At 42.0% G+C, this 12,850-nt stretch overlaps 5 protein-coding genes across 5 annotated transcripts; 3 read left to right on the top strand and 2 right to left on the bottom strand.

Annotated features, from left to right (window-relative positions):
- The first annotated feature begins 1,059 nt into the window (after positions 1-1,059).
- On the top strand, positions 1,060-3,016 carry LOC148765993 (uncharacterized). The gene is made up of 2 exons (XM_088812466.1): positions 1,060-1,472; positions 2,149-3,016. Exons 1-2 carry the CDS (start codon positions 1,060-1,062, stop codon positions 3,014-3,016), a joined length of 1,281 nt encoding a protein of 426 aa, XP_088668592.1.
- Positions 3,017-5,732: 2,716 nt separating this feature from the next.
- On the top strand, positions 5,733-6,757 carry LOC105968417 (chlorophyll a-b binding protein 40, chloroplastic). Its single transcript, XM_012993042.2, has one exon. It carries the CDS (start codon positions 5,848-5,850, stop codon positions 6,643-6,645), a length of 798 nt encoding a protein of 265 aa, XP_012848496.2. The 5' UTR covers positions 5,733-5,847; the 3' UTR covers positions 6,646-6,757.
- Positions 6,758-8,014: 1,257 nt separating this feature from the next.
- Positions 8,015-9,395, bottom strand: LOC105968419 (chlorophyll a-b binding protein 21, chloroplastic). The gene has a single exon (XM_012993044.2). The coding sequence runs from the start codon at positions 8,898-8,900 to the stop codon at positions 8,106-8,108; it is 795 nt and encodes a 264-aa protein (XP_012848498.2). The 5' UTR covers positions 8,901-9,395; the 3' UTR covers positions 8,015-8,105.
- A 456-nt stretch (positions 9,396-9,851) lies between these two features.
- LOC105966693 (chlorophyll a-b binding protein 3C, chloroplastic) lies at positions 9,852-10,898 on the top strand. The gene has a single exon (XM_012991277.2). The coding sequence runs from the start codon at positions 9,996-9,998 to the stop codon at positions 10,788-10,790; it is 795 nt and encodes a 264-aa protein (XP_012846731.2). The 5' UTR covers positions 9,852-9,995; the 3' UTR covers positions 10,791-10,898.
- Positions 10,899-11,752: 854 nt separating this feature from the next.
- Positions 11,753-12,817, bottom strand: LOC148765992 (chlorophyll a-b binding protein 21, chloroplastic-like). The gene has a single exon (XM_088811698.1). The coding sequence runs from the start codon at positions 12,687-12,689 to the stop codon at positions 11,895-11,897; it is 795 nt and encodes a 264-aa protein (XP_088667824.1). The 5' UTR covers positions 12,690-12,817; the 3' UTR covers positions 11,753-11,894.
- Positions 12,818-12,850: the final 33 nt, after the last annotated feature.

Raw genomic sequence — 12,850 nt, 5'->3', positions numbered from 1 at the left:
TTTCAATGTATGAAATTCCGGTTCCAGATTTTCCAATTTATTTTATATATATATATATATATATATTATTTTTGTTTTGTTTTGAGAACACAGAAGAATTATGCCAGCCCTTTAATTGAACTGAAATGCTAATTGTAGCGGGACTTTTACTGAAATTGGCTTATTTGCAGCGGTACTTTTCATTTCAACTTTTTCAACTTTCTGAAAAAGTCAAAACGCTCTCAACCAAAAAAAGTCGAGAATTCAGATTTTCGACTTTTTTTGATAAATCGACTGCCCGACGACAACAAACAACCCTATGGCCGATTCTGATGACTTTTACGAGGTAAATCGAAGATTTTAGTGGAAGTTGAATTTTTTCGTCGGGACCTTCGTGTTGTGACGGGAATCCCGTTTTTTTGGAGTTCCCGTGCTGCTAAAAACGGGAAAAAAAAAAAAAAAAAAAAAAAAAAAAAAAAAAAAAAAAGGAATCGTGTTGTTGAACACGGGAAAACCATCTTCCCGTGTCCGGGAGGACGGACCTTTGTGGTTCCCGTGCCCGGGAGGACGGGAACCATGAACAATCGTCCTCCGTGGCACGGGAACCCTGTTTATTTATTATTATTTTTTTTTATATATTTTTATTTTTATATCGTTATTATATACTAATTATTATTTGTTTTATCTTAATAGGCTAGTGAGGGTGATTTTAACGATGAGTGTAGAACCGAATATGACAAAGAGTACAACGAGTACGAGGATCCCAACATGTGTTTCGATGTTCATTAAGAAACATCAACAACTACTGAGGATCATGGTCAATATTTCAATGTGGGTGTTGAGTTTGAAACTGCGAATGAATTAGTGGAGTGGGCAAAAAAATTGGCTGCTACTCTTGGTCATCGATTGATAGTAACTTCAAGCCTGGAAAACGTGTATGTAGTAATTAGATGTCATCTGTCTGGGAAGGGACGTGAAAAACGAACCGAAGGTGTGAAGCAACGGAATGTGGGAACAAAGAAATGTGGATGTCCGTTTCGTATTTACTGTAGCAAAAATCGAAACGATGGATTATGGCGAATGAATTTAAAAAATGGCAACCACACTCACCCGACGCTACCGTATCTTACCGGACAAGGACCCGATAGTCGTTTGACACCAGAAGAATACGAGGTAGTGAAGTTACTTAGAAGGAGCCACGTGAAGCCGGCATTAATCATGGATCGATTGAGAAAGGATAATCCACAGACATCAACGAGTGTGAAACATGTCTACAACCAACTTAAGAAGATGAAAAAAGAGAATATGGCGGGGAAGACTGTGATACAACACGTGATGTCGAACCTTCAAGAATCTGGATATGAATATTGGTATCGAAGTAATGAAGCTGATGATACACTTACTGATTTGATGTTCGCTGCTCCTATTTCATTGAAACTTTTGCGGTTATTCTATCACGTTATATTGATGGACTGCACTTACAAAACCAATAGGTATGTTGTTAATTAGTATTTAGTATTGTGTTATTTTACATTGATTGCATTTGATATTTATGTATTTACGTAGGTATGTGATGCCACTTTTGGAAATAATTGGAATCACTCATGTTGGTTGCAATTTTACAATTGTTGTTGCTTTCATGTCACATGAAGATGCAAACACATATGAATGGGCTTTGCGTTGTTTGAAATGTGCATTGGGGGGGGGGGGGGGGGGGGGGTACCTAATGTGATATTGACGGATCGTGAATTGGGACTCATCAAAGCAATGCCCCTAATATTTCCAGATTCCGCTCATTTCTTGTGTTTGTTTCACATCAATAGAAACGTGGAAAAAAATGCATCGAGATTTATTGGTAGTACTAAACACGGCCTTATATTTCGGCGCATACATTGGGCAAAATTAGTGGAATCAAAAACAGAAGAAGATTACTATGAAAATTACGAGGAAATGGTTAGACGCTATGGTTGTTACCCCAAATTGATATCATACCTTAACGATACTTGGCTAATATACAAGCACAAATTCGTCAAAGCATGGACTAATAACATTTTGCATTTTGGGAACACGTCGACATCTAGGTATTTTTTGTTTCATTATCGTCTTGTATTTTATATTATATTGTGGGCGTTTTTAATTATTAGTTGTTATTTTAATGACTATTAACAGGGTGGAAAGTGCTCATAAATCGTCGAAGGGTTGGATTAATGCTTCTACCGGTGCTGTGAACACCATTCATTATCAGCTCGACTCCGGGGTTGAGTATCAACTAACCAAGATCAAGGGTGAGTTTTCAAAATGCAGTTTAATCCGGTTGCACTCATCATCATCGTATCCGGTATTTCAGGGTTTGATATGCAAAGTCACACATAAAGCATTAAATTTGCTTGATGATGAGCTCGAAAAACCGGGGTTTCAAGACCCATCTCTTTGTGATCACGTTTTGTGGGATACTCATGCACTTCCTTGTGCATGCCGAATTGCGTTGAAAATCCAGCAACGTGATACATTTATATGTATGGATCTACATCCATTTTGGAGTACCATGCACGTTGAAGAACCAGAAATACCTGAAGCACAGATGGATCGTGAAACAAATATGAGAGGCCGAATAATCAGACTAGCCACGGAAGTGTTAGAAAAAGATTATATGACTCAAAAGATGACTGCTGATTACATGAATAGCACTATTCATCCAGACACCATCCACTTGGCAGAGCCTGCATATGTTATACCGAAAGGAAGGCCAAAGGATAAACCGAAGAGAGATAAATCCGGTTGGGAGTACCCACCATTCCCGCAGAAGTCGTCTACTGATGAAGAAAATGGTAAATCGTTTGCCGGTTCTAAGGGTCGAAAAAGTACTTCTACCAGAAGCCCACCATCGAAAGTAACCGATCCCGGTTCTGGTCGTGGACGAGGGCGGGTCGAGGGAGTGGTAGATCAAGTGATGAATCTACTGCCAAACAGTAACGTGCAACCCTGTAACCCCTTCACGTGGGCCCTACTAGCCAAGCCCAACTGTCGGTATAAATGAGCCAAGACAGCTGCACACCAAGCATACTCGCCGACGTGATGGAGATCGGAAGAATATCTCATCCACGTTGGCTTGAACCTGTCTACACTCCGGTCCGGGAACAAAGCCATACCGATCAAAAACGTCAAATATCCTACCACCTTCTGCCGACAAGTTCGGGACCGACTGCGCACACGCTCCACAAACTCCGACCATTTTATCCCACTATTGCCGAGCTTGGCATGCGCCTCGACCATGTCCAAATCAAGAACCTCAGCTAGCAACAACTCACACATAGGCATCTCCTCAACAGAATCACCGTGCACCGCTAGACCGTCAACACGCAACCCCAAAATCAAATGGACATCATGTAGGGTGATCGTCATCTCACCCCAAGGCATGTGGAAACTGTTGGTTTCCGGCTGCCACATCTCTATAAATGCCCCCATGAATCCCTTGTCTACATTTTTTATGTAGAAGTACTCGAGTGAGTCTAGGCCAGACTCCTCCAGTAGCTCTAACTCATCATGTCCGTAAGGAGCCATGAGTTGCTTCAACTCATGTTTCTTAAAAGCATTAAGCGTAGTAATCCTTGACTCACATCGCCCCACGCTGCGCTCCTGTAGAATTTCTAATTTAATTAGAAAAAGTATATTAAAATAAATATATTTAAAATATATAAAAATAAATATATTTAAACTTACATGTCCTGCCCAAATGTAGTAGGCAATATGACTCTTGAAACTAGGAATCATCCTCCAATCAGTCGGTCCTCCTGGAGCCGGACCATGTAACTCAAGTGGGCCACTAAAAGTGTCAAACTCGTATCGAGACTTCCGTACGCGTGCGGCCGGGACGGGAACATCATCAAAATCGCTCCCAACATGGTCATGCTCCTCCTCGTGTCCCTCGTAGGGGATACGAGAATCTGCCCCTACAGATCGAATGCTACCCGCCATAGATCTAGAACTATGATCTATGTGGGGAATCTCGTCCACGACGGGTAAATCAGTGTCGCACTCCATAACTCTCCTACGACGGTGAGATGCAGTCATACGAATGCGCTCCGCTTCCGCCATACCGAAATTTAATCTTCGGAAATTTATCCGAGCTCGAAGAAGAACCCATAAGCCCCTTCCCTTGTCCTGACGTGCCATCTGTAAAAGATAAAAAAAACTAATTGAATAAAATAATTAAAAAAAAAAAAGAAAAAAAAATTTAATTTGAATTTCCCATTCTGCTGAACACGGGAATTTGAAGAATCTTCAAGTTCCCGTGTTCTGCAGAACGGGAAACTCAAAATGTTTGAAGTACCCGTCTCCCAGAACACGGGAAACTCAAACATCTTCAAGTTCCCGTGTTCTTCAAGACGGGAACCTTAAATAATTTTTTTTTTTTTTATTTCGGAAAATTGAAATTTAAAAAATAGTTTGGATCGCCGGTTTTATAGAGAACGAAAATTTAAACGTCCCGTGTTCTGGGGCACGGGAACTCGAAGAACATTCAAGTTCCCGTGCTCTGCAGAACGGAGAATTCAAGAATTTTGAACCCTCCGTTCTGCAGAGCACGGGAACTTGAATGTTCTTCGAGTTCCCGTGCCCCAGAACACGGGTGCCGTAAATTTTTTTTTTTTCCGAGATTTTGCTAGATCTATTCCTAAACATGTGTTTTTACCTAAATTGGAAATAAAAATAATTAAAAGTAGTAGGAAATCGAAAACTTACCGGAATCGAGCCTCGTTTGTACGGTTTGAATGTCGAAAATTTTTACGAAATTTCAATTTCTAAAGAGTGTTTGGGAATAGGAGAGAGAAATTGAAAGTTGAAAAAATTAAAATGAAAAAGCTACCGCTGCAAATAAGTCAATTTCATTAAAAGCCCCGCTGCAAATAGCAAAACCCTTAATTGAATTGACTAAACTGTTAAACATCAAGTAAAGATATTTTGACTCTCAAAAAGAAAAAAAAAAGATATTTTTGGTAGCATTAAAATATAAAATATAAGGTTATGAAAATCTCAACCACGGAAATGTAGACTCACCTACCTACAAAACTTTGTTTCATTTGGAAAAAAAAAATCTAGAGAAGTGGACTACAAATTGCCAACTGGATTAGTGGGTACTATGTAATCTTGAAAACCAATGAAATAAGAGACATAGATATCACAAGATGAGACTGATTGCAGTTAGGGATGGCAGCGGGGCGGATACCCTCGAAAAAGTGCAATACCAGAACCATTACCATTTAATATAGCTCAAACCATGACCATACCAAACCCTTTTAAAAAGTTTATGGAAATACCAGAACCATTACCACAAATATCCGGGTACCACGGGTACCCATTTACCATTTAAATTATGGTAATAAAACAAAAGTAACTTTAGGTCTCGATAACGTTTAAGTAACTCTCAGAAAAGAGGAAGAAAAAAGAAAAGAAAAAAAAATTATACAAATATATCCTCCCTAAATTATTTAATACTTTATTTAAAATTTCGTAAAATTAATTTTTTTATTCATATTGTTGAATTATATATATATATATATATATATATATATATATTAAATGGTCGGGTACCCATGACCGTAAAGGTAAAACCATAACCATACCAGAACCATGACGGTTTTCTTTTCTTTTACCAAAACCACTACCAAACCCTAATGGTTTCGGTAACGGGTTTTAAACGGAGCGGATACCCGCGGATAGCTAGCGGTTCGGGTTTTTTTGCCATCCCTAATTGCAGTTCCTCTTCCCGCCTATTTATAACTACCAACTACCAATCTCTACTTTCATCATCACCCCCACTTCCTCTTTGATCAACTGATAATTAACCCCAAAAAGAAAAGGAAAAAAAAAATGGCTGCTTCTTCAATGGCTCTATCTTCTCCGTCTTTTGCTGGACAGGCTGTCAAGCTCTCTCCCGAAGTCACCGGCAATTACAGCAGGATCTCCATGAGGAAGACCTCCGCCAAGCCCAAGCCCGCTTCTTCCGGCAGCCCATGGTACGGCCCAGACCGTGTCAAGTACTTGGGCCCATTCTCCGGTGAGGCACCTAGCTATTTGACCGGCGAGTTCCCCGGCGACTACGGCTGGGACACCGCCGGACTTTCCGCTGACCCCGAAACATTCGCCAAGAACCGTGAGCTTGAGGTGATCCACTCCAGGTGGGCCATGCTTGGTGCTCTTGGATGCGTTTTCCCTGAGCTTTTGGCTCGCAACGGTGTCAAGTTCGGTGAGGCAGTCTGGTTCAAGGCCGGATCACAAATCTTCAGCGAGGGTGGGCTCGACTATTTGGGCAACCCAAGTTTGGTCCATGCTCAGAGCATATTGGCCATCTGGGGTGTGCAAGTGGTATTGATGGGAGCTATTGAGGGCTACAGAATTGCCGGTGGGCCCCTCGGTGAAGTTGTGGACCCACTTTACCCGGGTGGTAGCTTCGACCCGTTGGGTCTTGCTGAGGATCCGGAAGCTTTTGCCGAGCTAAAGGTAAAGGAGCTAAAGAACGGGAGACTAGCAATGTTCTCAATGTTCGGATTCTTTGTTCAGGCTATTGTTACCGGAAAGGGTCCGTTGGAGAATCTCGCTGACCATCTTGCTGACCCGGTCAACAACAACGCATGGGCCTTCGCCACAAACTTCGTACCCGGAAAGTGAGCTTAGGAGCACAAATTGTTGTTTGTATTGGTGTAAATGAGTGATTAGTTTTCAGCATCAAGGCTTCTGGTGTAAATTGGTTTTTATTTAATGGAAAATTGTGTTTTAACCAGTTGGCATATTTTTTTTTACTTTCCTGACGAACTGCAGTTTACATTTGGCATTTGAATTAACTGTCAAAGTGGAATCTAAATTGAGGAACAATAAATAATTTATTTAATCCAATATTTCAAATTGGGACCAATTCTTTTTTAATCACCGGCCCAATTCTACTTTAATTACTGGCCTAATTAGTTTTTAATTATCGGTCCAATTCTTTTTTAATTATTGGCCCAATTTCTTCTGACCAAGCTTCACTCTTCAGTCCGTATTTCAGCCCTTCACTCTTTTAAAACGCTGTCGTTTTTATCGTCCAAAAATCGAAATGTTAAATCACCTTTCTCGCAGTTGCATCCAACGTTTCTGCTTCGCCCAACCGTCTGTCTTCGATCCGCGGTCGTTGCTACCACCGTCGCCGTGGATACCACCGCAGTTTTCGCCGTCGTCATTCATGAAATAATCAAGGTAAGCTTTATAATCCACGTATCATCAATCTGTTTACATGATTTCACTTCCTGCAACTCACCTGCCATTGTTCATGGATAATGGATTTAGGTTATGTGCATATATACATCGGGAACTGAAGAATCAGTGATGCTTGTTGTCTAAGCTGGAATATCTTTTGTTTTCAATTGCAGAAAAATCATTTAGATTGAATTGAAATCCATCACTAGATATTCACTTGTTACCAAGCCTTCAACATTATGAATCGACTAACGAAATCGGAGAATCAAAGAATTGACATTCACACACATAATTAGTAGATACTAAGTAACCAGAATCTATTGTTTCAGCTAATGTTCGACTCGACAATTGTTTATGGCACAATTTATGAGGGGTATGGCCGAGGGAGGTCCGATTCTGTAAGTTCAGTCCCTTTAAAAATGAAGAAAAACTAACCATCAGTTGCAATATTTGGTGATTCCTATGTCGGAATCTGATCAACTGATCTAAAAATATAGTGTATAGTCTGTTTATGGCCAGACATCAACTGTACTCCGATTTTATGCATGTCTTGTTTAAATGCACTGTGTAAAAATCCCGAATTAGTCCATTGGAGATATTATATTTCAATTATATTGTTGTTCTTTCTTAAGGATTTCTATCCATTTATGCCTCTGTCTTATCTTCAATATTGAATCTTTTTTCATTTATATCTCGGTGTGTAGATAGTTTGATAGCTCTTCTAGTTTTTGCAGCTTAGTTGGTACGTGATACTCATCGGATTTGTTACTATGAATCGAGCACCGGAAAAGCAGATTCACATTCGTTGATTCCCATATAAATAGCATTATATAAAATATATCAATAATTCACAATAACTTTACATCAGCCATAATTTACACTCTTCTATGTCAACTTCACTTTCCAGGTACGAAGTTTGTGGCGAATGCCCAGGCGTTATTGTTTACTGGGTCGGCAAGATGGTCAGCAAGGTTCTCCAAAGGCCCTTTTCCGGTGACGATAGCTTGAACAAAGAATCCGAACATGGAGAACATTGCAAGTCTCCCATTCTTCAGCTCCTTTACCTTTAGCTCAGCGAAAGCTTCCGGATCCTCGGCAAGGCCCAATGGGTCGAAGCTACCACCGGGGTAGAGTGGGTCAACAACCTCACCAAGGGGCCCACCAGCAATTCTGTAGCCCTCAATAGCTCCCATCAAAACAACTTGGACACCCCAGATGGCCAATATGCTTTGAGCATGGACCAAGCTTGGGTTGCCCAAGTAGTCGAGCCCACCTTCGCTAAAGATTTGAGATCCTGCCTTGAACCAAACTGCTTCACCAAACTTGACACCGTTACGGGCCAATAGCTCGGGGAAGACGCAGCCAAGAGCACCAAGCATGGCCCACCTTGAGTGGATCACTTCAAGCTCACGGTTCTTGGAGAATGTTTCGGGGTCAGCCGAAAGCCCAGCTGTGTCCCAGCCGTAGTCACCGGGGAACTCGCCGGTCAAGTAGCTAGGGGCTTCGCCGGAGAATGGGCCCAAGTATTTGATACGGTCAGGGCCGTACCATGGGCTGCTGGATGCGGCGGGCTTGGGCTTGGCGGAGGTCTTCCTCATTGAGAACCTGCCGGAGCTGGTGAATTCGGGGGTGGACTTGACTGCCTGGCCGGCGAAAGATGGAGAAGACAAGGCCATTGAAGAGGCAGCCATTGATGGGAGGGAAGTACTGTTTGCTTGCTTGAGTGTTTAATGAGTAGAAAGAGGAAGGATGTGTTGGTGATAATGGAAGGGAAGAAAGTAGTTATTTATAGTTAGGCGCGGGAGGAGGAATGGTGGTTGATCTTATCTTGTGATATCTAGCCTATCTCTTCTTTCATTGGGTTTTCGAGATCCCATTGTATCTAAGATTTTTTTTGAAGATTTTTTGTGTGGGGGTGGACAGAGTTCTGCAAATAATATCTAGGCTGAGATTTCAATTTCGGACTTACATATTATTATAGATAATGAGCAAACACAAAAGAAAAGTCTACATTACTCCTAATAAATCACTACAAGTACATAGCAATTACAAAATCATCTTTTTATTTGAAATAAATAAATTTACCCCTAAAAACTAATTATGTGTAACAAACACTAATAGAGATTATGAAATATCTTATTTGCCCCTGAACAGCAGAAAATTGTTAAACTATCTCAACATTGAAATGGATGTTATGCCCTTGTATTATTATTATTTTTAATAATTTCACCAATCTGGTTGTTTGTATTTTAACATTGAAATTTTCATCTTTTGGTTGAGGTATTAGTTGTTTACTACTCTCTCTTTGAACATTATTTACAGTACAGTAAGAAACGCTTTAAAACATAAACTAAGTAAATAAATACTCTGTGATTGGATTGATAAAGTCCCAGTACACTTGATGTTGTGGCAATGCTTCAATATCAGGATCTCCAGATATCCACACCAGAGCTCCGGTCCCTCATCCAAGCATCTCTATTTTAATACATTAATTTCCAGCCGCACACTTGGCAGAACCTCATTGGTCAAGAGAACACACTTACTCCTCACATGAGATTCTTCCAAATTCCCAAGAGGATTAGTGGTGATAGCCGTTGCCAACTGTACATATATGCCACGTCAAGATTACCGAATATCGCCTAGCAATAGCAACCTAGATAAGGATATTCATAGATAAGCCCGATTCATATAAATACATTCCCTCGTCTGCCTTAGAAATGAACCTATCAACAAACAGCCTTTGCAAATAAATACACATTCTTTCATTTGATAATATATATACATCAATGGCTGCCTCTTCAATGGCCTTGTCTTCCCCCACTTTCGCCGGACAGGCAGTCAAATCCACCCCTGAATTCACCGGCAACGGTAGGATCTCAATGAGAAAGACCGCCGCCAAGCCCAAGCCCGCATCGTCGGGTAGCCCATGGTACGGCCCAGACCGTGTCAAATATTTGGGCCCATTCTCCGGTGAGGCCCCTAGCTATTTGACCGGCGAATTCCCCGGTGACTACGGTTGGGACACCGCTGGGCTTTCGGCTGACCCCGAAACATTCGCCAAGAATCGTGAGCTTGAAGTGATCCACTCCAGGTGGGCCATGCTTGGTGCTCTTGGCTGCGTCTTCCCCGAGCTTTTGGCACGCAACGGTGTCAAGTTCGGTGAGGCGGTCTGGTTCAAGGCCGGATCACAAATCTTCAGCGAGGGTGGGCTCGATTATTTGGGCAACCCAAGCTTGGTCCATGCTCAGAGCATATTGGCCATCTGGGGTGTGCAAGTTGTATTGATGGGAGCTATTGAGGGCTACAGAATTGCCGGTGGGCCCCTCGGTGAGGTTGTTGACCCACTTTACCCCGGTGGTAGCTTCGACCCGTTGGGCCTTGCTGAGGATCCGGAAGCTTTTGCGGAACTCAAGGTAAAGGAGCTAAAGAATGGAAGACTAGCAATGTTCTCAATGTTCGGATTCTTTGTTCAGGCTATTGTTACCGGAAAGGGTCCGTTGGAGAACCTTGCTGACCACCTTGCCGACCCCGTTAACAACAACGCATGGGCCTTCGCCACAAACTTCGTACCCGGAAAGTGAAATTAACATAGTCGAGTACTGTAAGGATCAATTCAGATCGATTAAGGATGATGTATGTAAAGTAGTGTGAATTATTGGAATAATATAATGTGGTTTTATGTGCTTCAACGATTTCGATTGTTGTTTTTCCATTCGCTGCATTCATATAAACAAACCCAAATTGAGTTAGATTACATTATATTCACAAGGAAACTATACATGAATTAAAAACAGAGGTGTACTAACATATTGATCCATGTCAGAAAGTGTATAACAAACATCGGAAATGCACTGCAGACTGCAGATTTTATATTCCTTTCTTAGATTTTTATACCAATCCAAAACAATGTTTACCAGTCATGTAATAAAACAGAGACGTGCGTACATTAGCAAGCATGTAGAGAAGCTTAATACCTGTAACCAAGCTAGCGTTACTTCACAATATGTTCATATTATTTGAAGAACTTTTCTCCGTGCGGATAATCTCAATCAGACAAAATCTCTGCTCAACAAATTCTCTGTTCATCTGCTTACTTGTCATGTCCCACGGCGGCGACAGTAGCAACCGGCGGCGACGGAAAAGTACTCTACGCCGACGTTTTGGCTGTGGCTAACCGCTAATGGCCTAATTACATCATCTAATCATACTCGCGCGGTATTTGGGCTGGGAATTTGAAGATCCAGAAGTTATGAGCCCAACGGAAGTGTTCAGAAATCTCTCTCTCTCTCTCTTATTTCTCTGTCTTCTTCTACCTTCTTCGGTTCTTCACTATTTCCTATTTCTTATCACTGTTCTATCTTAATTTCTGAAAATTATATATAAAAAACCTCCCACTTCTGCATGTTGTTCTTTAAACAGTCTCTCTTGAGATCGGATTTGATGAGATTCGGTGTGCACACCATCTGTTTGATGAAATTTCTGTTCTAACGAAATTTGGCATCTTGCAAACTTTTTAGTAACAGAGGTATTAGAAAAACTAAGATCAACCAATAAAATTATTTCTTCCATTAGATCAAACCCATTTACACACAGAGGCATTGCTTTAATGCTCAATACTGATCACTCATTTACACTAGAGAATTAACAACAATTGTGGGCTCACATTATCCCAACTGAAAACACATTTACTTTCCCGGTACGAAGTTTGTGGCGAAAGCCCAGGCATTGTTGTTAACTGGATCCGCTAGGTGGTCGGCAAGGTTTTCCAATGGTCCCTTTCCGGTAACGATGGCTTGAACGAAGAATCCGAACATGGAGAACATTGCGAGTCTCCCATTCTTTAGTTCCTTAACCTTTAGCTCGGCAAAAGCTTCCGGATCCTCAGCAAGTCCTAATGGATCGAAGCTACCGCCAGGATAAAGTGGGTCGACCACCTCGCCGAGGGGCCCACCGGCAATTCTGTAGCCCTCAATAGCTCCCATCAATACAACTTGCACACCCCAGATGGCCAATATGCTCTGGGCATGGACCAAGCTTGGGTTGCCCAAGTAGTCGAGCCCACCTTCGCTGAAGATTTGTGATCCGGCCTTGAACCAAACAGCCTCACCGAATTTCACACCGTTGCGAGCCAAAAGCTCGGGGAAGACACATCCAAGAGCACCAAGCATGGCCCACCTGGAGTGGATCACTTCAAGTTCACGGTTCTTGGCGAATGTCTCGGGGTCGGCGGAAAGTCCGGCGGTGTCCCAGCCGTAGTCGCCGGGGAACTCACCGGTCAAGTAGCTAGGTGCCTCACCGGAGAATGGGCCCAAGTACTTGACACGGTCAGGACCGTACCATGGGCTGCTGGATGCGGCAGGCTTGGGCTTGGCGGAGGTCTTCCTCATTGAGAACCTGCCGGAGCTGGTGAATTCGGGGGTGGACTTGACTGCCTGTCCGGCGAAAGATGGGGAAGATAGAGCCATTGAAGAGGCAGCCATCGAAGGAAAGAGAAGTGTTTTCTTTTACTTGGGTTTGTGTGTTGAAAGAGGAAGTGTTGGTGATGATGAAAAGAAAGATGGTAGTTATATTTATAGGTAGGCCGGAGGAGAAATGGGGATCAAATCTTATCTTTTGAGAGATCTAGCATATCTCTTCTTTC

The sequence above is a fragment of the Erythranthe guttata genome, chromosome 13 (genome assembly GCF_056151865.1).
Source record: "Erythranthe guttata isolate IM_541 chromosome 13, IM_541, whole genome shotgun sequence".
NCBI lineage: Eukaryota > Viridiplantae > Streptophyta > Magnoliopsida > Lamiales > Phrymaceae > Erythranthe > Erythranthe guttata.
The sequence above is the reverse complement of the archived record's forward strand: the minus strand, read 5'-3'. Positions and strand labels throughout refer to the sequence as shown.